Source organism: Gasterosteus aculeatus, chromosome 18 (assembly GCF_964276395.1).
Source record: "Gasterosteus aculeatus chromosome 18, fGasAcu3.hap1.1, whole genome shotgun sequence".
NCBI lineage: Eukaryota > Metazoa > Chordata > Actinopteri > Perciformes > Gasterosteidae > Gasterosteus > Gasterosteus aculeatus.
The window spans coordinates 13,261,469-13,289,113 of record NC_135706.1 but is presented as its reverse complement, the minus strand read 5'-3'; the positions used below and the strand labels follow the sequence as shown (position 1 = coordinate 13,289,113).

Here is a 27,645-nt window from a genome sequence, read left to right as displayed (position 1 = left end):
GGTGAATGATTCAGTCAGAAGGAGCATTAAACATAAAAGTGTTTTTGTCCCAGTGGGAACTGAAGCCTACAGGTGTCTCTCTTTAAGAGGATCCGTTTGTTAAAGCGCAGCGCCATCTAGAGGCAGAACCAGAGACGTTCTTCATGGAACATAATGTTATTTATTTATTTAGTAACACGCTGCTTCTCAGATATAAAAGGATAGAAGAACCAGCCGGTGGCAGTAAAAGACCAGAAACATGACACCTCCTCCTGCGCATGCTCAACTCCCCCCCCGGCCGTCTTATCGCCGCATGTGTGTAAATGTTTAACTGGGGGGTCGGGCTCAGACTTTAGTCCCTCAGGAGCCTCCGACTCGAGCAGAATGGTGAGTTTCACTTTGTGACATTTCAGGGCAAATTCATTTCAAAAAGACTAAATGAGGAGCTTCGCGCTTTGAGAGGCGAAGAAGCTGAAACAAAAGTAAAGAGCTCTCAGGGGTTTGTGAGCATTTGAGCCCCTTTGTTCATTTACCACTAGAGGCCATTTCTGAAATACATCTTTATAAACGAATAAAGACTCTTTTATCACCTCCATTCTTAGTTTTTAAGTTCAATCCTTTTTCTTTTTGTCAATTTATAACAGTTTCAACCAGATTTGTGTGTAAAACTGGATTTTACACGTTGAATCTTCAACTTAATAAATGTAAAGTCAGAGGTTTAATAGTGATCCTGTTATGTTTGACCTTCATGTACTTAAAGTAAAAGTACTGATGTTTTACTGTTGTTTTTACGTTTCTGCTAACTTGTAGAATAACTCTTTTATATTGTGTTGTAAATCTGCAGCGATGCATCATATTCTATAAAATTGATATTAGTGGTAAATAATAAAATACACTACATATGACTCCATATACATATATTTATATATATAAACTAAAGTGCAGAAACAAACAAGTATTTCTTCTCCCAGAGTGCAGCAGCAGGCGGCTCGGCCCTGCAGGTCCACGTGATCCGGGTCGGTCCGGGTCAGGAGCTGTTGGGGTCTCTGCAGGCCTTCGTGGACGAGCGGCAACTCCGAGCGCCCTTCATCATCACCTGCGTGGGCAGCGTTACCAAGGCAACGCTCCGGCTGGCCAACGCCACGGCAACCAACACCAACGAGGTACCGAGAAAGTTATATGTGTTGAACTATTTATACACACAATTTATTTTACATTTTTCTTTGTCTTACTGTAAATCATTGAACATTTGAACAAAGAAGAGAAGAAAAGTAAGATATGGTTCATAAACATATATGTGTATTTAATGTCTTCCACTCAGGTGCTCCACCTCAGCGGATGTTTCGAGATCGTCTCCCTGGTCGGCACTCTGAACCGGGACGCTCACCTCCACGTCTGCCTGGCGGACGGGGAGGGGCGCACGGTCGGGGGTCACGCGCTGGGCGACCTGGAGGTGTTCACCACGGCCGAGGTGGTGGTCGGCGAGGCGTCACACCTGCTGTTCACCAGAGAGACGGACGTGCAGACCGGCTTCCCTGAGCTGGTGGTTCAGCCGCGACAAGAACGAAGATAAACGAACAGAGGTTCCCAACATGGGGGTCGGGGGCCCTCTGAAGGTCTACCAAATACGTGCGTAACTTCCTAATTGATTGATCTACCTGCAAAGTAACTACAGCTGTCAAACCCTCGCGTGGAAAGTAATTGATTACATTTTCTTGTGCAACTGGAGTTGCTTTTGTCCACCATTATGACATCAGCTACTTAGCTTTAGCATTAGTATAAGACCAAAGCTGAAAATTGGAACAACTGAGGGTTTTTTAAGTTTCCAAACAGAAGCAAAATTCATAAGGAAAATAAAACCTCAGCTGATTTTATCTGCTCTGATTTTTCCATATAAGAGCGTTCCAAGTGTCCTTCGGTTTTATCCAAGAGGAGTAGTTTTGCACACGTGAGTTTATTGAAATATGAAATTGAATATGAAAGTTTTTTATGCTTTCCAGAAACTCTTTTCCATCACATCTTCCTGTGGACCCGTCGGATATTGTTGAATTAGTTGCAGAATGTGTTTTGAGCTGTGTTTACATTCATATCAGTGGTGCACAAAGTAAAAGCCTCACTCTCTTTTTATTTAACAACACAAAGCGCGAGACCCCCCCCACCCCAGGATTAGTTTACACAGCAGCTCAGTGATCTGAACAGAAGATCCAGAAAACCAGTGAACAGAAACCAGTTTGCTGTGGTTTTATGCTCTATGACTCCAAAGGGGGGTCAGGGGCTGCGCATCACCACTGGGGGGCAGCATGAGACCAGAAGGCCTGAGAGCACCACGAGGTTGGAGCTCTCTCTCTTTAACCACTAGATGGTACTTTTATATATTATTATTATATCTAATCTGTTTAATCTGTGTTCCTGGAGATTGTCTTCATAGTAATGTATTACTGTGTATGTGCACGTGCAGCTTTTATTCACATAAGATTGTGTCCCTCTAAACAAGTCAGATATTCATATATTCAAGATATTCAGGAGAGAAGATCATTTTTCAGAACGTCGGTCTGGCTTCTGAGAAAAATATTTAAAAAAAACTTCCAGGTATTCAAAGATTGTGTAGTTCTTGGACACAGGACGTTATCTTATCTCATCTTGTCCGTCTCTGCTACTTGATTCAAAATGATGGCGCTTCAATGCAAATAGTAGAGTAACAATAAAAAGTAGATGAAATGATCAACTAGTTGTAATCCAGTACTTCCCTCTGAGATGTTGAGTCATATATTAGTATGAGTGTAAGTACAAGTACCTCAAAATGTACACTTAAATTTACTATGACAACGGACATAAACAGATTTATTTATAGATCACACAGACTCGGCTCCCTTGTGAACTTTCATCAGCATGATTGAGTCCCACTGCAGCGAGATGCTAACGGGGGGAGGGGGGATATTAAAATGCCCCCCCCCCTAATGTGCAGGTAAGGACCCCTTGTTGCTGCCTCTCGCTTTTTCAAGTGTGCCTTCATTGAGACAGATTTAGCTCAATTAAAGCGCTTTACCTCTGAGTGTTTTTTTACACCATCGCCGGTTCCAATCAGAGAGTCACTGATCCGGTTACACCTGCCCGTTCAATTTCCTTCTTCCTCTTTTTACCTTCATAGATTTCCCCGGATGTTTCCAAAAATTGCCTCTAAATGAGACCTACATTTGCATATTTTTACATGACATTTCAGAAATTAGTTTTAATGTTAGTTATCAACAAGCGTCCAGAGGGCTTCTCTCTTAATATCACCATATTAATAAGACACTTTGTAAGTATAACATTTGTAAATGAAACATGAAGGTAAAAATAAAGTCATGAGTTCATCTCAGACACCTTTGTATAGAGAGAAATTAGAAATGAAAGTATGAGAGGGAGAATTCTTTTGTACATTACATTACATGTCATTTAGCTGACGCTTTTATCCAAAGCGACTTGCAATAAGTGCATTTCAACCATAAGGATACAAACTCAGAAGAACAAGAAACAAGTCTTTGTCTGCTTCGTGTGAAAACAGATATCTATTAGATGAACTATACGTGTAAGTATTATATCTCTAAATGATGATCAGAGACATTGATTGCTCACAAAGAAACGTTTGAAACGTTTTCTGCTGTTTGAAGTCTCTGGATTTATGGACACAACTTCCTGTTCGAACATTTGGGATGTTTAGGGAGCTGCTGGAGCTTCAGGTCTTACTGGTGTAACTCCACCAGCGGGGGGCGCTCTGCCTCTTCAGGTCCCCCGAGTGTCGCAGGGGACCAAATCAAGGAATTAAAGAGGGTTTGCTTTGGTTTCCATCAGCTCTTTGCTCCTCTCACTTCTCAAACTGAACATAGTCAAATATGTATAAATATCTATCTATATCTATATGAATTCAGAGCATGCATCCTCTGCAGAGAGAGAGAGGAGGAGGGGTGACAGAGAGAGAGAGAGAGAGATGTTTGTGTGATGTCCTCCACTCTCCCTCCTCTCTACCGGCCGCCCTGGTGTAAATATTGAAATGGCCTCGTCGGATGGGGACAAGTGTTTTCCATCAGCAGCTCTTTGCAGTAAAAACGCTGCAGTTCCCCCATCCCTCCCTCCTCGCTATGGAAAGTAATTCACCTTAAATGTGATGCTGCAGGGCCTCTGCTTCCCCCATTAAAGGAACATAACGTAACATCCAAAAATAAATAGTATCAATATATTCTATTTAATTATCGATGTAGTATTTTTCTAAACCAAGACAACCAATCTGCGTTCTTCGAAACAATATTTTCTTATTGTGTTTCATTTTTTTTACATGTTTTTATATATTAAATAATTGCTGACTGTAGGCCATGAACATCTCCATACTTTTCCTAATTATACAAGCATAATTTTAATAAAGTAGCACAAATACTTTTACTTTAAATACAAGTGTTTTTATACAATATAGTAGTAGTACATACACTTAAAAGTAAATCATATAATTACTTAATTTCTTTGACTATGTACTTGAGACTTGACTGCTGCAGTACCGCCTGTGGTTGCTGGGGTCGCTGTGGGCGCGTTTGATTTTCCGGAACCCCCGGATAAAGCCGAGGTGAACCGGAAACAGTATTAAAGGCCACGGCCAACAGCATGTAGCCGGAGCCCCCTCGTTCACAACAAACCTCGTGTTTTAATATAGCTTTTTTAACTGTTTTTCTCAAGGCATCATTTATTGTTTTTTAAGTGTCAGACAGATAAACGATTGTACCGGAGATGGGAGTCCCGGCGTTTTTCCGTTGGCTGAGCAGAAAATATGCGTCAATCGTTGTGCATTGTGTCGAGGAGAAGGTTAGCATGCTAGCTAGCAACCGACAACGTCGTTTGCGGGAAGACTTAAACACGTGATTTCTGTTTTCTTAAACGCTTGATTTCATATTCCTTTCATATATTTATACCCGTTACAGACCGATGGGTGTCTACGTTGTTATTGCGTGTCGTTGGTGTGTTTTGTAGGTTTCGGGTGTTTATATCTACATAAATGGAAGTACGTGGACTGTTAGCTGAGGTTGTAAACAAAACTACGCGGTTGTTTCTTCCCGACTTGCGCCTGCAAACAAACACGTCTGATGGAGATTTAAATAAAATCATAGTAACGTCTCAAATCCGTTGTTAGTGAAGGAGAAATGTTTGCGATGCCGTATTGTTGTTCTGGGTGAATCTGGTTTTTAACGTCTTCTCTTTTTGACTCGTCTTTTTCTCCTCACAGGGTAAAGAATGTAAAGGGGTCCGTATTCCTGTCGATACGACCAAGCCGAACCCCAACGAGGTGGAATTCGACAATTTGTACTTGGACATGAACGGGATTATTCACCCGTGCACACATCCAGAGGACAAGTAGGAATCTCTCTGTCAGCCTGTTTGTTTCTGTGATTCAGTGGTTTGTTGCGAACCGTGAAAATGTCCCCTCGGCCTCTAATTACTTTTAATGCTTTTGGGACATAACGTAGACTGAATAAATGTCCCGGTGCTTCTGAATAACAGTCATAAGATAAGTTGTTATTGGGACCAACTGTGTAATCGGTCCTTGTTTCTAATCAGACTGATCGATCCACAGGCCCGCTCCCAAAAACGAGGACGAGATGATGGTCTCCATATTCGAGTACATCGACCGTCTCTTCAACATTGTCCGTCCCCGGAGAGTTCTCTACATGGCCATCGATGGAGTGGTGAGTAACGCTCAGCGATGGGAACCTGCAGCCAGAGGAAAGTTTGGAAAAAATTCAAATAAAGGCGTGAAACAGTTGCCAGTTATTTTATGTAATAAAAAATGTCTTTGCTCGCTTTGCTTACAGATCTGCTTGTTTGTCACAGACCTGTGAAGTCTCCTCCCTGATCATATTCTAATTCATCCTTTTATATTCCTAATAGTCTAATGTTATTTGTATTAATGTAGGTAGATGAAATGGCCTGATGACAAAGTAGAAATAACCTTCTGTTTACCTCCACCAGGCTCCACGGGCCAAGATGAACCAGCAGCGTTCTCGGCGGTTTCGAGCCTCCAAGGAAGGCGTGGAGTTGGTAGAAGAGAAGGATCGCATCAGGGAGGAGATCCTCGGAAGAGGTGTGTGTGTGGACTCAACGCTTCGATGGTTATGGAGATTTGTTATGTGATTGTCTTTAATAAACATGTTTATTCTTTCACAGGAGGTTATCTTCCACCTGATGAGATTAAAGAGAGATTTGACAGCAACTGTATCACACCAGTAAGTCTGTTCAGTCTTTATATTTATTACTTGTAACAGTTGGTGCGTTCTCATCCGGTTTATCCCCCAATCATAAATAAAGTTGTGTACATATTCATTCGAGAATTTGCCTTCCTTTGCCTCCAGGGAACAGAGTTCATGGATAACCTGGCTCAGTGTCTTCGGTATTACGTCGCAGACCGACTCAGCAATGATCCGGGATGGAAGAACGTCACGGTGAGGGGAAACCTCTGTTAAAATACAGCCGTACACGTCTTCGTTTTGGGCATTTTGCAGAATCAAGAAATGTCATTAAAATCAGTTGTTCAGTCTTTAAGCATCAGTCGACTTTCTTCTCCAGGTCTTCCTGTCCGATGCCAGTGTTCCCGGTGAAGGGGAACACAAGATCATGGACTACATCAGGAGACAGAGGGGTACAGCTGACCGATGCTGATAGATAACAATAACAACACACACTGTTGAAAATATTTGGCCTGACGTTTGTTATTCTCTTTGGCAGCTCAACCAAACCACGACCCCAACACGCACCACTGCCTGTGTGGAGCTGACGGTAAGCCTCCACATATCTGTCTAATGTGTGAAAGAAATGAACCGGTTGAATGAAACACTGACTTAAGGCCTCCTTTCTGTCTGATTGATCAGCTGATCTGATCATGTTGGGCCTTGCCACACACGAGCCAAACTTCACCATCATCAGGGAGGAGTTTAAACCCAACAAGCCCCGCCCCTGTGCGCTCTGCGGACAGATGGGTCATGAAATCAAAGACTGCCAGGGGACAGCGAGAGAGAAACAGGGCCAGGTGAGCTCTTTGCGTGTTGTATATTCGTCTGATATGGATTTTACTTTGGCAATGACACATTTATTTCAGTCAGATTGGCAAATTGTTATTTCATCGTTTGCTTTCTAACCGGAAATTGCTCGTGGTTTTCTTTTTCTCTTTCAGCACGATGAGTTTGCTGACTCGATGCCGGTGTCCGAGCAGGAGTTCATATTCATCCGGCTGTGTGTGCTGAGGGAGGTGAGATGTTTATCATCTACAGTGGCTGATATAAGCAACACACACAGAGGCTGTTCTAAAAAAGTCCAGCTGTCTTAAACGTGTCATTGAGTAACCGTAATAATTGACTCTCCTGGTTTTCGTGGCTTTTTATCAATGTGTGTCCAGTATCTGGCCAGAGAGCTGACCATGGACAGCCTGCCGTTTCCCTTCGACTTTGAGAGGAGCATTGACGACTGGGTCTTCATGTGCTTCTTTGTGGGGAACGACTTCCTGCCTCACCTGCCGTCCTTGGAGATCAGGTGAGATTCAGTCCTTTTTAAGCTGAAAACTGCTGAATACTTTATTTTGAAGCTGCAGAGATCCAGATATGTGGCCTTCAATGAAGCTCAAGAGTGTCTGTTGAATGTCCCTCCCCAGTTACTTCCTTGTCTCGTCCTGGCGTTAAAAGTCCCCCGCTGTGGTTGTCTTTGTGTCTCAGGGAGGGAGCCATCGATCGGCTGGTCAACATCTACAAAGACGTTGTGCACAAAACCGGAGTGAGTTTTTGAGCGAGTTTCTTTCCTTCGGTTTTCCCTCTTGTGGGAATCTTTTTTTAACATCCCCCCCCCAACACTGTTTCAGGGCTACCTGACGGAGAACGGCTATGTCAACCTGGAGCGGGTGGAGCTGATCATGCAGGCGGTGGGCGTCGCCGAGGACAACATCTTCAAGAAACGCAAAGAGGACGACGTGAGGCTTGTGTCTTTGTGTAGAAGTCACAGAATGACGTTCTGTGATAGCTGGACAAAACCTTTGAACCACGTTGTACTTCCTGTTTCCTCTTTCTAGGAAGGCTTCAAGAGAAGGATGAAGGAGAAGAGAAAGAGGATGAAGGTGAGTAAATCATGACGACCACCACGAGGCTGCTTCCTGTGAGTTTTAATACCAGCGGAGACTCTGCAGCACTGACAACAACTCTGCTTATTTTGTCTTTTTAGCATTTTAACTAATATTTAATAACTTCTTAATTTTTACTATCACACTTTCCATTGTTGCAGCTTGATGTTAATCTGAGATCATTTTTAAAAACGCTTTGACGTTACCAGTGTTCTTATCTTCTAGTAAAACTACTAGTACTTTGCATTACTTGCGTAGTTCTTCAAATATTTTTACACAACAAAACCAGTATTTCATATTTGTGACAATATTGACGTTTTTAGGGATCACTGGATATTTGTTTGCCAAATACTGAAACATTTTCACTACTTTAATGCATTTATTAGGTTCTCACCCTTATTCTTTTTTTATTTAATTATTGAAATATTCATTAATTTTTATTATTTAAAATATTATTTTGAATTAAATGAACGCAAGAAGAACTTTAATATACAATTTACAATCATTGATAATCAGAAGTCCTCAAATCTTTATGGATTATATCTGATGTGTGATTAAACCGCCTCTTCGCTCTCAGACGGTGTTGTGATTATTTCTCTGCGCAGGACCAGCGAGGCCCCGCCTACATGACCACGGGACAGTTCGGCCCGCAGGCCCTGGGGAGGAGGGGCCGACCTGAGGCCGTCGAGAACGCCCGGCATCAGGCCTTTGACATGCGGATGCAGCACAACAAGGTATGCACCCTCTGGAATTCTGGGAAATGGAGTTCTAGGTCTAAAAATGAGAACTTCAAACAAGACTTTGGTGTTTTTATTTAGTTATAGTAATAAACTATGGAGGACATTTATTATCAAACATGGAGATGCTGAAGTGTCCATTCTTTACTCCAGGATGCTGCTCAGTCCCTGAAGGCCTCCATAAAGAACGGTGGCAATGTGAGTTAAATGCACATGAATAAAAACATAAAGCGCGTTGGTTTGACTCGTCGTTGATACGTTTATTAAACAACACGTCGGACAGTGAACAGTCGAGTCCTGGTCTAATTTATGACTAAATATCAAGAAATAAACAAAGATGAGAATCCTCCTCTGGTGTTGATGGTTAAGAGGTTCACCATCAGGCACACTTAGGATATTGGATTGGATATTTAAACCTCTACCTTGATGTCACACACATTAGGACAGGAAGCTGTCTTTGTTGCTTTCTTTGAAGACTGGGGACTCTGATTTGCTCCTCTTTTGATTGAATATTTCAGATTTACAGACACACAAATTAGTAACGCAGGTGGAAAACACCTCCTACACTTAAACAGCTAAACTCTGCGTTAAAGTTCCTCGTGTTTCTCACCTCGACTTCCCTTCTCTGCTCTCGAGGTTTTCTTTGTGTCCCTCAGTTGTTAAATGATCCATCCTTGTTATATTAAATAATCCCTGGACAGCTTCACGCTGAAGCGCCGTTCCCTGATCTGTGGACGGAGGTTTCTGTCGTCCTTCAGCTCTCTGCCGCCCACGTACGCCTTTAAATATGTCGCCATTCAACAGGCGGCCACATTAGCACATGAATAAGGAATGGCACAAAGGCTTTGGGAAAGATTTCTATTGGTTTCATTTAAACAAAACACCGGTGGAGGGGCGACAGTTTCATATTCTACCTTTTTATGCTCTATTCCTTTGTGGAATAAATATTTTTTTTAAATCGTCGTCCGTCTGCCAAATGTAAAATGTTTAAAGTTGAACTTTTTTTTGTTTTGTACATAAATCATTTTTTGTCACTCAGCAAAACTGATTCCAGCTTCAGTTGGGAGGATTTTCTCCTATTTTACTTGTGACTAAAAATCTGTCGGATAAAAATTCACTTCTCAATTAATTGGCTTTTTTTTTTTTTAAATGAATACAGGTATAAATATAGATGGGGAAACCAATAGATTTCAGGTATTGTGGTTTTATAAATGTATGTTACATTTATTCAACCACATTGAAAAATGGATTTAATTAATAATAATTGTATGTATCCCCTTTAAAAATAAATTGTATTGTAAATCTTTTTTTCTTTTTCTTTTTTGAAATAAAAGTGAAGTGAATGTGAAGACGTCACGTTTGTTGGGCTCTAACGTACGAGTTTTCATTTTCTACTTTCTCCTCCTGCGGTTTGTTGTCCAGTCGTCTGCAGGACCGAGCGGCGGAGCAGACGCCCGAGGGATGAAGAGGAAGGCTGAGGACAGCGACAGCGAGCCGGAGCCTGAAGACAACGTCAGGTAAACTGGGGGCGACTCCTCTGGTCCCATAGAAGTCTATGAGAAAATTACTCTTCATTTATTCCCTCAGTAAACATTGTAAACGTGAGTTTATGGTCTCTGTCTCTAGTTCCAAAAATAACATGACGGCCAAAGATTTTAAACCCCCTTTTTTTTTTTTTTAAGTCTGGAATAAAAAATTTTTTGCTCAAAGCTTTAATGTTGAGTCAAAAATAAACCATTTAGACACTTTATAAAGTGGTTTATGTGCAGTACAGATGTCCACCAGGCCGAGTGTTCAGACGAGCCGAGATCTCCACCAGAGAGAATCGCTCATTAATCACACACACAGTGTCAGCGCCCACTTTGCCACTGCGCGTGATTAATATGGAAAGCAGGAATATTCCAGTAAATTCCTCTGTGACTCACTTGTCCAAGCCGCTAAATCCTTGTGGTTAAATTGGTATTCATGGCGGCTCCCTGGATCCGGCAGCAGATGCTCGGCCTCCATTAGATGTGCAGAGCGGCCCGAATCTACCGAGGAGTCAAAGCCGTTAAACTGGTCCAGCTGCAGCTTTGTTTCTGCTCCTTCAGCGTATAGATTTTAATAAGCAAACGCGTCGTTTATCGAGTGATCGTCTCATCCAACGTATAAAGGTCATAAGCAGCAGAAGACGTGTGATGAACAGGACGGCGTATCAATATTATGATGTAAATATTGTTCGTGTGGGGACCAACGTGCTGCTTTGTGACCTCAGAAGGAAGAACAAATAAATACTTGACCCTGAATTTAACAAATGTAGGTTTTGTGAAAAGTTGTTGATTATGACGACCGTTAAGTACGGACTTTTGCTTAATTTGTGCTTTAATCAAACATTTTACTCCACATATAAAAGGTTGAATCATTCACTTCTAACCTCCTCTGTGGCGTGTGATCGACGTGACGATGAATCAACAGATTTGATTGAACTTCAGGAAGTTAACACAGCGCGGCGGCTGTAATCGTAGTATTGACTTCCGGGTGAGAAGGTGGTGCGTTTCTCCCTAAAGAGAACTGCTCTGTGCCGGCAGGCTGTGGGAGGACGGCTGGAAGCAGAGGTACTTCAAGAACAAGTTCGACGTGGACGTGTCTGACGAGGACTTCAGGAAGAAGGTGGTGCGCTCCTACGTGGAGGGTCTCTGCTGGGTGCTGCGCTACTACTACCAGGTAACGTCTTCACCTGTAGACCAGCTGAAGGCTGTTACACACGAACATCTGTCCACATCCCTAATAGGATCTCGTGAACTTTAGAAGCTGTTTCTTTTAAAACGATGTACACAGGCGGGGAAATTGGAGGAAAGCCGAAGATTCCGCTCTTAATAGAATTCAGTGTCATCCGGATAAAAGCTCAAATGTCCAAATGAGAAGTTAAAAACTTAAAGCCATGAAGAGAGATTTTAAATAACGACCCTGCTTGTTTTCATTGAACTAAACCAGATTAAATCGTCTTGATGGCTTGGAGTACTCATTGTTTGCCGTGCAATTATTGTCTTTTATTGTAAAATATTTATCTTTTATCTGGAAGTGAGGCAATCAGCTGCAGGCTCTTCAGGGCCTCTGGGGGGGGGGGGGGGTGCTTATTGTGAGCTGTCTATATGCACAGCTCTGTGTCGACTCCTCATGTCCTCCCAGCCAAAGCCCTCACGGGGCCCTTCTGGAGGAATTGATTAGTGGGAGGGGGGGGTGGGGGGTTACGGTCACGCAGCCGAGCCGGAACACGGAGGATTCAAGAAGGCGACGGCGTTCCTGAGTGCAAATTTGGTGTAGTGGAGAGGCGGATGTTTTTAACAATTCTGAATAATCTGAATAAGAGCAGTTTTCAAATCTGAATTATTGAATTATTTATTATTACAAAGATTCCTAAACCCCCCCCCCCATCCCAAATCATCACTTTCTTTTGATATACTGTATGTTGGCAAAGTTGTATTTATTTAAATAGTTATTGGGGCCTCCTAATTTATTATAATGAACTCGAACGCAACGGCCCCGAAGTAAAATCCACCTCCATGAAGCTTTAACATTATTCATTTTTAATTTTCGGTGCAGCGATGTTTTCATTCCACTGAGGCGTCTTTAATCATTTCACTACCCGTGCATGAATATATTCTATATAACACAAGATGAACCAAATAAACTCTGTCACTTTCATATGTGACAGAAAAACGGTTTCAAATGAATATATCAATATATTATTCCTCATTTGATCTATTAAACGTTAATAATAACTTGTTTAGATCAAATCTGATTTTGAAATGGTGTAAAAACCATGTAAAAGATCAGTAAAAGTCTTGAATCTGCAACTTTCAATGATGCTGATTAATGATGCGTGTTTGTTTTTTAAAGGCCATTCACTTTAATTAATCAGTACGGAATAGTATATATTTCTATTTTGGGCATTTCTGTGTCAAATTGACTTAACCATCAATCAGAAGGATAATTCATCTTTAACCAAATTATTGATCAGCTGCAGTGTAATGCAAACAGATACAACGGAAGCTTTTCTTTGTTGCAAGGGACTATAAATGTATTTATTCTCGTCGTGCTTTGTGGTCCTTTGACCTTGCAGACAAAGGCCACGAGGGACTTTTCTCTTTCAGGTGAAACATTTAGTCGCTTTAACATCGACGTTCCGTGAGATTGTTTCATGCAGGAAATCAAGCTTTTATTCTGAAGGCCTTGTATTATGTGAACGAGCGTCTCGTAAAGGTGGATTCATTGCAGGTGCATTGTGGGACGTGAACGACCTCCCTTTATTTTTATTAATAATAATAATAATAATAATATTGTAATTAGTATTTTGTAATCTTCTGTATTTAAAGATGTTTGACATTAAAGTTTGAAAGTTGGTTTCACTTCTCAACTGCTTCTGATCAGGATTCAGCCTCGTGGAGGTTTTTAAATGTCACCGTAGTCTGGTCAGATTTGATTTAAATCTTTTTAGGCTGGGGAGAAGGGCAAAGAAAAGCTTTTAGTAACTACAGTGTTTTTCACGGCGTTAGCTTAGCATTAGTCCCGTTCAGACGCTATCATTAAAATAAGTACAAACGACTGGTAAAATAAACCAGTGCAGCTACTGATATTAAAGTGTAATTAATCATTTAAATATTTATTCAAACCTCAATGACTAGAACTAAATCCACAGATCGATTCCCCGATGAGGATAAATGTTCGCTGACATGTGTTTGTTTGTCCCACTCGGATCTGCAGGGCTGCGCCTCCTGGAAGTGGTACTTCCCGTTCCACTACGCTCCGTTCGCCTCCGACTTCAAAGACCTCAAAGGGATGTTCACGGACTTCGAGAAGGACACCAAACCGGTGAGAACGGAGGGAAAGTTGTTGAGATGTCAAATAAAAATGACATGTAAACGGTGTAAATAACTCCTTATTGTTGTCGTGGGCAGTTCAAGCCTCTGGAGCAGCTGATGGGAGTGTTTCCTGCCGCCAGCGGCAACTTCCTGCCGACCACATGGCGGAACCTCATGAGCAGCCCGGTGAGCGTCTGGTGGAGGAGGCGGTGCGGAGCGATCAGGTGGTGCAATAGATTGACAGGTGGTCACGTTTCACACTACTTCTTTCCACGCAGGATTCCGCCATCATCGACTTCTACCCCGACGACTTCGCCATTGATCTCAATGGCAAGAAATACGCCTGGCAGGGTGAGTCACCGCCCCACTCTTAAAGGGCCAGCGTGTCATTCTGAGTGATCCATCAGCAGGAATGTATTATATGTATAACTATAATGCAGTGAGGGCAAAGCTGTGGTCACACAAGCTGCCGTCTGACTCATCGATCCTAAAGAAGTTGAGCCAACTTTTCCTGATGACCCGATTGTGGCACACAAAGATTTAAGTTCCACTATGTGTGCTCTTATTTTGAAGGCGTTGCCCTCTTGCCTTTTGTGGACGAAGCTCGACTGAGGGCGTCTCTGGCGGAAGTTTACTCCGACCTCACACCCGAGGAGGGTGAGCAACAACCACACACTCTCTCTGGAGTATCCAGTCTTCTCTATCCGAAGCCCGTTTTATCGCCGCGGTCCGCCCAGTAACCGCCGCGTTTCTGTGCGTTTGCTCTGCCGCAGTGAGGAGGAACAGCCTCGGCAGCGACATGATGTTTCTCCAGAAGTCTCATCCGCTCTCCGACTTCATCCACGAGCTTTACCGCACCGAGTCTCAAGAGGTGACAAAACACACAACTCCTCCACCTCAACTCTACCGAGGAGCTTTCTGTTTTACCTTTACGTTAGAACACAGGAAGCAACCAGAGGGGCTGATGGGAAATGTAGTCTTTATGCTACCTGGAAGTACATTTATACAAGTACTATACTAACCTACTGATATTTTTTTAGCGATCTTTGAATCAACATTGCGATTGTTTGACTCGTTTAGAGCTGGTTTCCCTGTAAGTAACAAGTCTGTAATGTCGACTGAACGCTGACTCCTCCTTCAGGGCACTGAGATTCCTGCAGAGCTCTGCCATGGAATCCAAGGAACATTAAATCTTGATGACGACCCAATTCTGCCAGATAAGTAAGGAAACGCCTGCTTTTCTTTCCTCTGCTCCGTGTTCTGATGGTTCACTCACTCGTTGTGTCGTTTGTCCCGCAGGCCGGTGGCGTCCCCCATCCCCACGCTGCGGGACATCACACAGAACCACGCCATCGGGTAAGAAACCGACCGCCTGTGACTTGATCCAAAGGAAAAGAGGCCGGCCGGTCCTCTTCCTGCACTGATACAGAAGTACCCTGATATTTGTACGCTTCTTTGAGCTCTGATCATTAGTCTGGAACAAAGAGACCCGGATGTAAATTACTAAGTCAGGGGATGTAAAGGTACATATAGAGGGATGAATGTATGTGTATATATCTAATCAGAGAGGGATTATTCGACTTCACCATCAATCAATGACTCATTTTCTTATTAGATCCATGGATTACTTGGATTACTAACGCCATCCGCCCACAGTCATGTTAAACTTTTTGTTGTCTTGCCCTTTTCATGGAGACGCGTCCAGCCGAGCTTCAAACCAGAAGAAAGCTAAAGCGAGCTAAAGGAACGCTTCTCTCTTTGATCTTTACTTGAAACTGATTTCTTCTTCTCTTCAGGGTGAAGTTCAAAGATCCTCACTTTGCCAGCGACTTTGTGTTCAAGGCGGTTCTGCTTCCTGGAGCCAAGTGAGAATTATTTTCCTTTTGTCAAACTGCATGAGTGAATATCAAGCCTCCTTTTCAGGTTTTTGTGTATATTGTGCAGCTCATGTTTGTAAATCATATACCGAACAAACCATCACCTCTTGTTAAAAAGGACATTTGCAGTTTGTTTCATCACGTAACAATTAGAATAACTCCATTTGCATGACACATTTCCTGCTTGCTGTCTTAAGAGAAAACATTAGAGTAGCAAAAAAGAACGATAGGAACAAAAATAAAACGATTATTAATGTAGAGTAATTCAACATGGAATATGAATAACAATGAGTCAAATAGAATAAAAACTACGAGAGTGAAAACATGAAGTGCTACTGAAACCAGTCTGTCCTTAACTAGATAACTGAGAGAGAAAATGATTGTCAATGATGGACACGATAGACGAACAGGATCCATTGATTTGTTTGTTGTTTGTTCCTGCAGGTTATTCTCACTTTAGTCCTCAAAGAGAAGCTCTGACTTTGTCTTCTCTTGCTCAGGATGCCCAACAAGGTGCTGAAGCCGGGGGACTGGGAGAAGGGAAACCGGGAGCCGTGGAGGCCGCAGCTGGGCTTCAACCAGCACCGGCAGCAGGCCCACCTGGACCAGTCGGGCTTCAGGGCTCTGGGGTGAGTTGTGCTTCCTGAAGCTCGTTGGTTAGAAGCTACAGGAAAAACAACCTCTAAAGAGCATCAACTATGTGAGAGGTTCTCAGCCTAAAGTCACCTCGAAGGTTTATAATCCCGCAGCTTGTTTTTGGAGCTCAAACCGGCACCGACTGCTGGTGTTTAATATCCCGACCAATGAGCAGCAGCTGAGTCGGTCGTAGTTTAGCGGAGTAGTTTTAAGTTTCTAAAGTAGTAGTAGTTGTCGTCCATAACTTCCAGAGAGCTGATCTCAGTAGTTTGAGCATTTCGTGTGCGAGCCGGTCGCCTCACAGCTGCCTGTCAACGATGTCTGCTGATTCTGCAGCGACTCAACACGCCCGGTTTAAAATTTAAAATGTGTCCGAGGCTCCCCATTAAGCAGCCATCCTTGATTATGATCTAAGCTCTCTCCTCCTCACGTTATTATCATCAAGGAAATGTGAATAATTGAACATCTGGTTGGTCCGACTGTGGAATTCATTATGCACGGATTTGAAGGAACCAAATGTATTCCAATTTTTTTTCTGCTTAACTAAGTCGTTAATTCAGTAATTCCGGCGGTTATGTGACTCGAAGGTTGAAACCGGCAGCTGCTCAGAAGAAGCAGAAATATTACCAAAAAGGGCGTTTCTTTGACTTTAAAACGTCTCCAGGAATAAAGGACACACGCGCCTTTGTCATGTTTGTTATTGAGTAGCAGCCTAGAGGGAAAACGAGCCTCCGTTACATGCTGCTGTTTATTTGGGATTAAAGCGTTGCCCAAAGAATCAAACCGCCGGCCTTCTCGCGTCACACTGGGATCACGATTCACACAGAAGTCTGTGACTGTAAACGGATCATGAGATCGTTCGCTTCTTCGTAGCGTCTGAAACGTATTGATGATCCACAGTAGCAGATCTGGATCCCGTTGTTGGATTCTACCAGCTGGTCCTCAAGGTGACGTCATCGGCTTCAGGTTCCCCGATGAGACTGACTTCCTGTTTGAGAACCTTCTGTGAGGCGTTGAAATACCACAGCACACCTTCTCCTCTTCCTCCTTCAGGCACAGCGTGAACCGGAGCCGTGGCGGAGGACAGTACAGCAACGCGCCCCCCCCCAACATGTACCAACGGGGAAACTACCGGTCTGCACGCAGCGGGGGCCACGAGACCTTCCAACGTAAGAAACACTCACCACAACACTCCGAGTCCTGAGGGACATGTGTCTGGTGAGGACGTAGAGACCTGTCAATCAGCGTGTAGCCCCGCCCCAAAGCGTCCCCTGTTTATGGTCTAAATGAACATCATGCTGTGTTTAAACTAGATTCAGACCATAAATTCATGTTTACAATGTTTACCGAGGGAATACATCTCATAGACGTCTATGGGACCAGAGGAGTCGCCCCCTGCTGGTCACTACAGAGAATGCCGCTTTAACACGTGACGCTTTGGCTTCACTTTAAAGAACTGACGGTTGCTGCAGATTTCTACTTACATAATGTATATTGGTGAACTATTTCGTTTTAAAAAGCTCTTAACATAATCCTAATTTTGACACGTCAAAGGTCGTAAATGACCTTTAACCCTTTGAGTGGTTTGTCCGCCTGGTGCTCAACAATGCAGAATGAGTATTATTAAAACCCTACTTATTATGGTCGTCCCAATATGTTCAGCATAAACCTCCATGTTTTCCTCTTTAAAACATTCTTCCTGTCCTGATGATGATTATTAGTTATTTTAATGATTCTTTGTTGTAACCCTTTGAGTTTTGGAAACCGTCAAGCGTCTGTTTTGAAGAATATTTGAATTATCATACGGAGCTTTTGACGTGCAGATTTTTGTCTTTTTAAAGTTGTAAACCTTTAGACTTTTTTGGGGGATGACGAGTCTTTTCTGTGAAGACCCCCCCCCCTCCTTGCTCGGCCTCTGCGCTTTCTGTGATATTGGTTGGGGTGGGTTTGGCTGATTAGTGTTGTGAGAGCTGAAGTAATGAGACTGTTGGAGTGGCTCTGCTGGACATGGTGCCCCCCATGCCCCCCCCCCCGATAAAAGCATCCCGTGTGATGCGCTGTGAAGAGGGTTGAAACCAAAGTTAACTCTCCACTACCTCCTGCTGGGATGTGTCAACACGCCGCGGCGGGGGGGCTTTGTGTGCCATTTAATAACCAGCCGGGGAGTCTCTGCTGGGGGGCCATTATTGCCTTTGACATGCAGTGACACCAAATTTTAACAGGGAGGGGTGGGGGGGGGGCAGCAAAGTAACGGATTGGTCCGGCGATCCGATAATCCTCCAGACTCCCAAAACCACTTCAGGATAACTGCACATAATGGCTGCTCTGGCTGCGTGAGCCCCCAAAACCCCCCCACCGGCAGAGCAAAACATCAGGACAACCTCACAGGTTTCGTCTGGTTTCTGCAGCTTCTAAAGGGAACCGAAACTTTTGCTGGAGGTCAAAGGTCATTCGAGGATTTGTCCCCCGTCGTTGTCAGAGAGCAGAACGATGCTGGATGTGTGCAGCGTTTCCCTGTGTGCGTTTGTGTGGATATGGATGCATCATTCTTCCTGCTTCACGGATCCCAAAAGCTTCTGTGGTCTTTGTTCCTGCTCCTCTTCTTCTCGCTGAGTCAAATAGTCGCTGAACTCATTGAAAAGAGGCAGAGAGACGTTTAGTTGTTTAGCGCTGTTGTAATCCCCCCCCCCAGCATTAATACAGTGTCGCAGCATGTTTTGAGGATTTAGAGCGTAATCCTTTGTTGGCTCAGGCTGGAGGTCCACACACACACACACACACAGTTAATTAAGCGGATTGACAGGTGTCCACTCGTGATCCGAGGCCGTGGGGACAGAAGAGCAGAGTGTCAGAGTTATAATTGGAGCCGACTGGGTGGTCCACTTAGAGTTCGTTGTCGGAGGAGATAATCAAACATAGAAAGGGAATGAGGATGTCGGGAGCCGTCTGGCTGCTAATTGTTTTACTTTTGGTTTCAGCAGCTGAGAGCCGCCGGATTATTTCCTTCAAACTAGATTATTTTGTGTTTTCTCCCATTTGAATGAGTCTTTTTAGTCTTTACGGTGCTTAGATGTTCCTCAGACTAAATACCCTTTAAGACCAGCAGTGACATTTTAACTAGTTGATATAAATCCACAAACGGAAACTTCATTCTCTCGTTTCAAGGTGCTGTGAGCTAAATGCTAACATCAGCATGCTAACATGCTTAAAGTTTGTTGTTAGTTCAGCGTGTTAGCATGCTAAGCTAACGGGACGTGGACAGCGTTTAATGGGATAAGTCTGAGTCCGAAGCATGTGAACGTGTTCATGATGCTTTGTAGAGAATAAACCCGTCAGTCACATTCCTTCATCCACTTAAAACTAAACAATCAACATTGGAGACGTTAACGTATTAAAAATGATTTTTATATCATACAAAAGCACACGAGGGATCAGTGACTTCTAGAAAGTATAGAATCTTGTGCTATTTAAGAGAATGAAGTTATTAAAGGATCAACTCTCTGCAGTGGACGTCTCTTTTCCAGTTTAAGTCTTTGCTCAGCTCGGTCCTTGAAGACTAATGATCCTCAATAAAACCTGTAATATCTTTAACAATGAACTAAAAGCACACGCGATTATCTCTCGATGGTTTAATTTCCTGACTTCAGTGAGAATTTTCCAGGATGCGACTCCTCACGTGTGTGTGTGTGTGTGAGAAGGCGGGTTGAATAGTTCTGAGGTGGAATCACCGGCTTTGTGGGGATGAGTTCTACATCACACCTTCCAAATATAGCAAACACTTAATATGGATGATTTCATGTTTATAAAGTACGTCCACGCAGTACTGTGATTCGTTGTAATAAAACACTGTAGAAGTACCTCACTCACCCGGAGGCCTCTCTCTCTCTCACACACACACGGCTCGCAGCTGGTCGTCGCCGTAGCAACGGTGGATCTGGAAGAAGCCGCTGGCTCCCATTTTATGTTTAAGTGTCTTTGTGAAGCGCTCGCAGCGATGGACCCGAGTGCTCGAGGCGTCCACAATGCTGCCGGCCTGAATGCGTCCACCCCCCCCCCCCCCCCCCCCCCCCCCGCGCACACACACACACACACACCCCACCCGGTTTATCATGACCACTGATCCGCTGTGTGACATGAAATAGTCGTTCTTTATGAAGTCTTGAAGGTGAACGCTGACTTGTTGTTAATTAGTGTTCAGGTTTCAACATAAAACATGAACTCAAATCAAATCTGAAGTGAATGTTTCTCTATCAGAACTCCTAGATTAAAGTTTGATTTTATGATTTAAGTTGTATATTGTCTGGGTTTTATTGATTTTTGCATCTGTAGATTTCTCTTAAATCAACCTGCCTCATTTGCATATCAATACATTGATCTTCCTTCCTGCTGGAACAAATTAAGTTCTTGTAAGTTGTAAACTTGAACGTCTTCTGTCCTCGTAGATTCCCGGAACAGCAGCTCCTTCAGCAGCCCCAGTACCCCCCCAGGTGAGTCCACCGCTTCTCTTCCGTCCTTTCAGCTCAAATAGTATTTAGTCTCATTTAAACGGCTCTGGTTTGGTTCGTGTCCATCGCAGCAGGTTCTACTCCGTCATTGGGGGGGGGGGGGGGGGGGGGGGGGGGGGGGGGGGGGGGGGAGTTCTCTGTCGCGCTAAAACAAATTTGTCTGAAGGAGGTTTGTGCAGCTTAATGAGGCATCACTAATGCTGTTGGGGGGCTGATTCCGCCCCCCCTCCCTAATCAGGTTCAACTCTACAGGCCCATTGTGGCTGCTGGTCCCCCCCGGGTCAGTGGTTATTAGCGCCCACTGAAAACAGTTTCTTTAGCTAGTCGGGACCGGGCCAAATGGAAGGAACTTGGAGGGGGGGGGGGGATTACCGGTTAAGTCCGGCGCTGGCCGGAGTGTGACATGGTTCAGTAATGAGGGATGGGGGGGAAGAGGGAAGAGAAGTTCCCTCTTTGTTGCAAGAGGAGACTTTTAATATCACTGTTACATTGATGTTTCTTATTTGAGCGACACCCCCCCCTCCCCGCGATAAACAGGGGGGGGGGTCTGTACTCGGTCAAACTTTCATAACTTATTCTCACTCAAACTATTTAGTTTTGTTAACTGACGATAATTTAAGCCAAATCCAGAGATTCCGGGTTTCTGTGAACTGAGATAAAAGATGGTGATTGTTCTGTTTACTCTTTAGTGTTTAGATCTTTTATTTGTCGAACATCAAACTAAAAAAACCATCCTTTACTTCTGTTTCTTAATAACGTGAGGCCTTTTCAAAGTAAAAGCTTCCTCGTTAATGAAATTAAAGCACAACACTTGAAATGTCGTCTTCTGTCTGAGAGTCAGTTATTTAGCTTTGACAGATTTGTCGGGATGTTTTCTTCTTCCTCTCCTGTCCCTGAGACACAGGAAGTCCTCCTAACATCTGCATTGATTACAGTTGTTAATCAGCTTTTGGTCGGGTTGTCTCCAGAGAGCAGCAGTCGTACGGCCGCGGCGGACACGGTTGGAATCGGGCCGCGCAGTCGCAGCAGTCGGCGTACCAGCAGAACGCCAGCCGTGGGGGGGCGCCGCCGGCTGCTTCCTCGGGGGGCGGCTACCAGCAGCAGTTCGATGGCCGCAGGGAGGAGTGGCGAGATCACCCCAACAATCGGGGGCACCAGGTAGGAGCGGCGCTCTGTTTCCATAGAGACGGCTTGTGGTTGATGGTGGCAGATGTTTGTTTTTTTTTGTATTCTGGTTCATCAGTTAAATCCCTTTGTTCTGTTTTATGTCAAACGACAACTTTATTTTCTGGTCTGGTTCAAACTCTTATGTTTGAAATATTAATTGAGTAATCAAATCAATATCATAATTTACCGTGGGTAGCCAGCTGTTGGCGGAGTCAGTTTCATCTTCAAACGGGTGCGTGATTAAAAACTTTTGTAAAGTGCTGAAGTTTGGAATTTGTGATGTTATGAAGGCAGAACCACCGGATTGGCTCCCGACGCTGAAGCAGAACTCTCAGTTCCCAATTTAAAGTCCTTTTTAAATGACCGTTCAATTTTTCAACAATTTACTGTTTTTTTTTATAAAAGACATGAAGCTTATTTTTACTATAAAACAATACTTCCTCTGTAAACAGATATGTTTACAGATGAATTGTTTGAAGCAGAGCAAAGAACCTTTTTTATAGTTTTTGCTGTTACTCATTAAGATTTAAATTTAGAATCTTCAAAGATAAGAAACTGAATTTAAAGCAACACACTCGCAGGCTGTCAACCAGTAATCTCAAAAGTGGCTTTAGATAAACAACCAATGACTAAATAAAAGAAATTGAATTCCCAGTAAGAGGTTTAACATTGTTGTGCCCATAATTAAATTTGATTTCTTCTTACCAAAGCATGTTTGGGTGTATTTTTTTTTTTTTTTTTTTTGGTTCATGTTTTCTGTAAACATGAAACCAGACTTGTTTTTAGATTAAGGAATATTTTATTTAATTCTTTGGTTTAAGAGAAAGGTATTGTAATGGAATATGTCTGCTTGGATAAAGGATCAACAAATTGTATTATTTTTTTAATCCATTTGAAAAAGAAAAATTATATTTTTTTTAATACAAATGTCAAATCCCTGTTTCATAAGCTAAATGAGCTGAATTACATTTAAATGAGTAAGGATATCTGTAAATAGATTTAATTAGTTTAACTTTAATAATGTTTTTGTTTCAGGGCTACAGCTCTGGCAGAGGTTACCCGGCTCCTCCAGCCAGAAGATACAACTGGAATTAAACTCACAGTAATGTTGGACTTTCATGGGGGGCGGCGAAGGTGATTTTTGGAGAGACATCTTTTTTTCTTTAAAGGCAAAGGGCCTGTAAAACTTGTAAAATACAAGTGTGTCAAGTACAAAGTATCCGCTGTGTTTATTTTTCGGACCAACCTCTTTTAAGTGTTCAGAAAGACATGTGAAATAAAAAAAATTGTCGTGATGTTGGGATTATATTTTTTTTACGGTAAAGATTCCATAAAGAACGTGACACCTGAATTCTACTTAAATTAAACAGGTTTTTAATAACGCCCACTAATGACATAATATGTATTTTCGGAAATTATATTGTTCTGCGGTATTTTTAGTTTATATTCAGTCTGTAAATAATCGTCCCATAATTGTTCATTTAAAAGCGACTGTATAAATGCTTCAGACTCAACAAAAAAACAAAAAGCATTTAAGTGCAAAATGAAAATATTTAATTCTGGAAAGACGTTGTGAAGAATTTTCACTGATTTACTTCCAATGAAAAAAATTCTCAATTCGTTTAAATCCAAACGGAGAAACTGCTGCACACTATTGCTTCACGTTCTGTTGACTTCATTTATGAAACCTGGATTTATTTAATTAGCGGTGCGCATGACTGGAAGCACGGTGCGCGTGCCTCATCCTTAATATACCTCGCGTGAGATTTCACGGTTTCGAACGCACCAGCAGTCACATCTGTATAAAAAAAGACCAGTGTTTCGTTTAGAAGAGAATACATTTCGAGCAGGATTTAATGTGGAGTTTCATGTCCGCACCGTGTTGCTCAAAATCCCGCAGTGTCCTTTTGAGTCCTGCGTGCGTAAAGGAACCAGAACTTTACGCACGGGAAGGAATAAAAAGTTGGTGCTTGGTTTTGTCCTCCAGCCGGTTCTTCTAAAAATACAAAATCCAACCTGTAATGAGTCCCCCCCCCTCCACCCTCCCCACTTCCTACCAAGTCCTCCCGTACAGCAGATTGGAGCCGATCACGCTGTTCGTGTACTCTATTAGCGCCGCGTCCGTCTGCGTCATGTTGATGTGACCGTGTAGTCCCAGCGGGGGACTCGGGGACAAGTCGTCCAGGTCCTCGGTGGAGGACAGCTGGTTCACCTGCTGCTGAGCGGGGGTCACCGCCATGACCTCCCCCGAGCCGCTCTGACGGTTTCCCGTCAGGTCGGAGCCGCCGCCGGAGTCAATCCGGCAGGCCTTGGCGTTCTTGGGGAGGACCGGGGACACGGAGGCGCAGCGGCGGGTCGTGGCGCACAAGCCTCCACCTGCGTCCTGCTGCAGCGGCTGCTTGTCCTTGGCCTGCCGCTTCAGCTTGTAGCGGTGGTTCTGGAACCAGATCTTGACCTGGTTCGGGCTGAGGTGGATCATCCCGGCCAGGTGCTCCCGCTCCGGGGCGGACAGGTACTTCTGCTGCTTGAAGCGCCGCTCGAGCTCGTACACCTGCGCCTGCGAGAAGAGCACGCGCCGCTTCCTCCGCGGGGCCGCGTGCAGCGTCACCATGGACTTGACGGTGGAGTCCATCCCGGTCATGTTCATCCCGGAGGAGGGGCCCATGAATCTGGAAACTTAACAGACGTTTGGATAAAACAAAGAGGCAAAACTCAGTAATTTATAATATATTATTCATTTAACATAATTATGTATTAAATTCAGCAAACATTACATACTTGATGAATCCTTAGAAATACACCAATATTAAATATACCCAAAATAATTTGCTGAAACGATTAAACGTTTTAATTCTATAAATATACCAATACTTGATTTTAAATCGGTTATCCAAGCGAAAATATGAGCTATTAACTGTTGTATAAATCTTTAAGAGTTAAACTATTTACATGAATATGGATTGTAGTTACTTTGATGATTAAAAATGATCTTATTGAATCCACAGATTATTCATTTAGCCGTTTATTCATTTAGACTTTAATATTAAAGTGTTTTAGAGCCTAAACTGGTTTCTGAAAACGACCGTTTGAAGTCTTGATAGAGGCAGATACATTTAGAAATTTAAGGGCTTCAAAAAGTAATTCATTTTAAACTTCTCACACATTAAAACCCAAACTTTTAATTGAAGCCTCTTACATGTCGGGTATCTGGGCTCCGGGTCTCTGTACCACGCCGCTGGGGCCCCTCCGCCCCTCACCGTCTCCTGGTAGGACGGCAGCTCTCCGACGTTCCCGAGCCCGCTGTTGCAGAAACCTCCGACGGCCCCGGAGAACTGCGGCACCCCGTGGGGCCCGTGGTGGTGCTGGTAGGGCCCTCCGGGTCCCAGGGCGGCTGCTGCTGCTGAGGAAGAGGAGGATGGGGATGAAGAGGCGGAGGACAGGTGGTGGTGATGGAGATGAAGCTGCTGCTGCGCCGGGTGGTGCTGCTGCGTACCGGGCTGGGAGACCTGCGGCTGCCGGTAGGCGCCCATGTGGGACCCGATGCCCCCCGCGGCGGGATCCATGCCTCCGAACCTGCGGTAGCTGTCCTCCATCGGGCTCAGGATGTCGATGACTGAGAAGGGGGTGGAGTGCTTCGGGCTGAAGGACATGGTGCGGACCCCCCCCGTGCGTCCGGCTGGCTGTGGTCCGGGTCTGTCCGGCGGCTCTGTGCCTGCGTCCCCCTCCCTGAAAGACGTCCGCCTGATCAGCTGCGAGGAGGAGACGAGTTGCTCTTGTCCCGCCGGACTGGAGACTCCCTCTGGGCGTGGGGGGAGGATGGGAGGAGGGGAGGGGGGGCGGAGCGACACCGACAAGAGGAGGCTGACATCACGGAGGTGAGAGAAATCAAACTACTTTCCTGTGGAGGTTTTGACCCGCGGAGGCACACGCTGGTTTAAATTCTCTGAGCTTCACTTTCTGCTGAATTTACTTCTTTAAAGCACAGAAAAACATGATTAACGGTGAGCTGGTTTTTACAGTAATCACTTTATTATTATAATGTTGGCAGCAGTAAAAAATTAAAACTTTACTTTATTTGCATGTTGGAAACCTTTATGTCAAGTCGGTTTTTCAGTTTTAATACCCTGAAGATGTCTTTTCTGAAAATCAACTCCTAAACAAATGTTCTTATTGCGAAGTTAACGGTTCTAAAATAGTTCAACTTAATAAAAACTATAGTTTTTATATCCATTTTTTTCCAATTTGTTTTTGTAATTAAAGAAATATATTCATAATCCGGACATTTATACCTTACCACATTTAGGAGAATCAATTACGCTGAAATAGAATACTTTTTTTTTAAAGTAAGATATTTCTTCACTTCAACGTCAATCTTTAATTGGATCGTTTATATCTTGTACTAGTTCTAAAACACAATTTAAACACATTTAATTTTCTTTTTAATGTATTAACATAACTTTTAGTTCAGTCACAACAATTAATTGAATCACAGTTTCAATGTTTTTTATATTTTAAAACTCGTTTAATTAACGTAAGTTTATCCAAACAACTTTAGGAAACTTGATTTCCCAAATTTTCTTCATGGTTTTGACTTCATTTAATTACTTTAATTTAAATAGTCATAATGCACCTTCTTCGGTTAAGCGTAAACAGTCCAACAGCCAATCACCTGCTGACCTGCTGGTGACGTCACCTCACGTACTCTGCGCAGGGTAGCATTTTTTTTCTTCTCGTTTCGTCTCTCCGGTGACCGTCCGGCGTCGGGAGGGACCGGGACCTCCGCGGAGCTTCACCCCGGTCCACAGAGCGGCTGCCGCGGGCTTTGAGAGGGAGGAACCCCGGCGGGACGAACCGGAATCTTACCGGGAAGTGAACTCCGTTTAACGGATTGAATGCGGAGCCGACGGCAGATGTTCAGGGTCCAGCTGAAAGAATGTTAACGGCAAGTTAATAACGGCCCAAAGGCCTTTGAGTTACTGTATTTACTTAGAGCCTCTTATTATACAGAAAAATAATATAAGTTCAACTGTGAATAAATAATAAACCTTTCTAACTCGAATAACCTCTTTATTGGATAGAATTGCGTCATGTTGCCTCTGAACTATTCCATCTAAAATATCTCCCAAAACAATAACACGTTTTATGTTACTGAATTATTCCTAAAGGGACTTAAACGTCTTTAATTATACAGACTCATTAGCATTTTTATTTCTGTTTATTGACCTTTTATAGAAACATTTCAAAGCGAAAACAAACCCTCCATTCACTGAGGTGTGTAATGAATTCATTGTGTACATATACACATATCTATCATAGCAACCGTGCAACAATTCTATTTCAGATACATTAAGAATAATTGACTTTTAAATACTGAAAGCCATTGAATCTCCATCAGTTATTTATTCTTATTAGATTGTATGGATGTTGAACTCTTAAATATTATCACCAGGACGATGTATTATAATAACACTCAGGTTGAGCTATTGGCCAGCTTTGTGTTGACGGAGGGATTGATTTTCATTGAATTCTTTGAAGATAACTGATTTTGTGAGACAAAATATATTTGACTACCCGTGTCTGTCTTTATTTACAGAGTTGTTGGCTTGATAGGCCGGTTTCAGACTTTTACGGTCTACATTTAATTTAAACTCCTCACTGATCTCTTCCCACTCTCACCAAACATGAAAAACTTTCTCCCAAAACAGCAGGAGGCTCCAGGTGTTCCAGGTGTTCCTCCGAGGTCGTGTTCACCTGTTTAAAGGATCGTATGCAACATTCAAA

At 43.3% G+C, this 27,645-nt stretch overlaps 3 protein-coding genes across 6 annotated transcripts; 2 read left to right on the top strand and 1 right to left on the bottom strand.

The window, feature by feature from the left end:
* Nucleotides 1-239: 239 nt before the first annotated feature.
* On the top strand, nucleotides 240-2,702 carry LOC120808298 (bifunctional protein GlmU). The gene is made up of 3 exons (XM_040161139.2): nucleotides 240-366; nucleotides 951-1,142; nucleotides 1,301-2,702. Exons 1-3 carry the CDS (start codon nucleotides 364-366, stop codon nucleotides 1,550-1,552), a joined length of 447 nt encoding a protein of 148 aa, XP_040017073.2. The 5' UTR covers nucleotides 240-363; the 3' UTR covers nucleotides 1,553-2,702.
* Nucleotides 2,703-4,557: 1,855 nt separating this feature from the next.
* xrn2 (5'-3' exoribonuclease 2) lies at nucleotides 4,558-23,159 on the top strand. Of its 2 annotated transcripts, XM_040160993.2 has the most exons (31): nucleotides 4,558-4,809; nucleotides 5,228-5,355; nucleotides 5,576-5,687; nucleotides 5,971-6,082; nucleotides 6,166-6,224; nucleotides 6,351-6,440; nucleotides 6,565-6,637; nucleotides 6,724-6,774; nucleotides 6,867-7,024; nucleotides 7,169-7,243; nucleotides 7,391-7,524; nucleotides 7,704-7,761; nucleotides 7,847-7,954; nucleotides 8,054-8,098; nucleotides 8,707-8,835; nucleotides 8,992-9,036; nucleotides 10,261-10,355; nucleotides 11,406-11,541; nucleotides 13,582-13,689; nucleotides 13,776-13,865; nucleotides 13,958-14,030; nucleotides 14,253-14,336; nucleotides 14,453-14,550; nucleotides 14,821-14,900; nucleotides 14,979-15,035; nucleotides 15,476-15,544; nucleotides 16,057-16,185; nucleotides 17,246-17,361; nucleotides 20,635-20,679; nucleotides 21,666-21,855; nucleotides 22,900-23,159. In XM_040160993.2, the coding sequence occupies exons 1-31, from the start codon at nucleotides 4,735-4,737 to the stop codon at nucleotides 23,000-23,002; spliced, it is 2,925 nt and encodes a 974-aa protein (XP_040016927.2). In that variant the 5' UTR covers nucleotides 4,558-4,734; the 3' UTR covers nucleotides 23,003-23,159. The 2 variants fall into 2 exon arrangements, with proteins under 2 accessions (XP_040016927.2, XP_040016928.2); XM_040160994.2 differs by lacking the exon at nucleotides 8,992-9,036 and having other exon boundaries at nucleotides 4,571-4,809.
* A 236-nt stretch (nucleotides 23,160-23,395) lies between these two features.
* nkx2.4b (NK2 homeobox 4b) lies at nucleotides 23,396-25,682 on the bottom strand. 3 transcript variants are annotated; one of them, XM_040161072.2, is made up of 3 exons: nucleotides 25,358-25,651; nucleotides 25,061-25,264; nucleotides 23,396-24,540 (listed from the first exon to the last, which is right to left on the bottom strand). In XM_040161072.2, exons 1-3 carry the CDS (start codon nucleotides 25,512-25,514, stop codon nucleotides 23,918-23,920), a joined length of 984 nt encoding a protein of 327 aa, XP_040017006.2. In that variant the 5' UTR covers nucleotides 25,515-25,651; the 3' UTR covers nucleotides 23,396-23,917. The 3 variants fall into 3 exon arrangements, with proteins under 3 accessions (XP_040017006.2, XP_040017007.2, XP_040017005.2); XM_040161073.2 differs by having other exon boundaries at nucleotides 25,061-25,261; nucleotides 25,358-25,639; XM_040161071.2 differs by having other exon boundaries at nucleotides 25,061-25,682.
* Between the last annotated feature and the right edge of the window lie 1,963 nt (nucleotides 25,683-27,645).

Bases quoted from the DNA above. Each gene is read 5' to 3' on its own strand.
- LOC120808298 (XM_040161139.2), top strand. The intron at 1,143-1,300 runs GTACCGAGAAAG...TCTTCCACTCAG, and splicing joins CGGCAACCAACACCAACGAG to GTGCTCCACCTCAGCGGATG.
- xrn2 (XM_040160993.2), top strand. From the start codon at position 4,735: ATGGGAGTCCCGGCGTTTTTCCGTTGGCTGAGCAGAAAATATGCGTCA. The intron at 14,031-14,252 runs GTGAGTCACCGC...CTTATTTTGAAG, and splicing joins CAAGAAATACGCCTGGCAGG to GCGTTGCCCTCTTGCCTTTT. The intron at 20,680-21,665 runs GTGAGTCCACCG...GGTTGTCTCCAG, and splicing joins CAGCCCCAGTACCCCCCCAG to AGAGCAGCAGTCGTACGGCC.
- nkx2.4b (XM_040161071.2), bottom strand. From the start codon at position 25,514: ATGTCCTTCAGCCCGAAGCACTCCACCCCCTTCTCAGTCATCGACATC. The intron at 24,541-25,060 runs GTAAGAGGCTTC...ACGTCTGTTAAG, and splicing joins GGAGCCCAGATACCCGACAT to TTTCCAGATTCATGGGCCCC.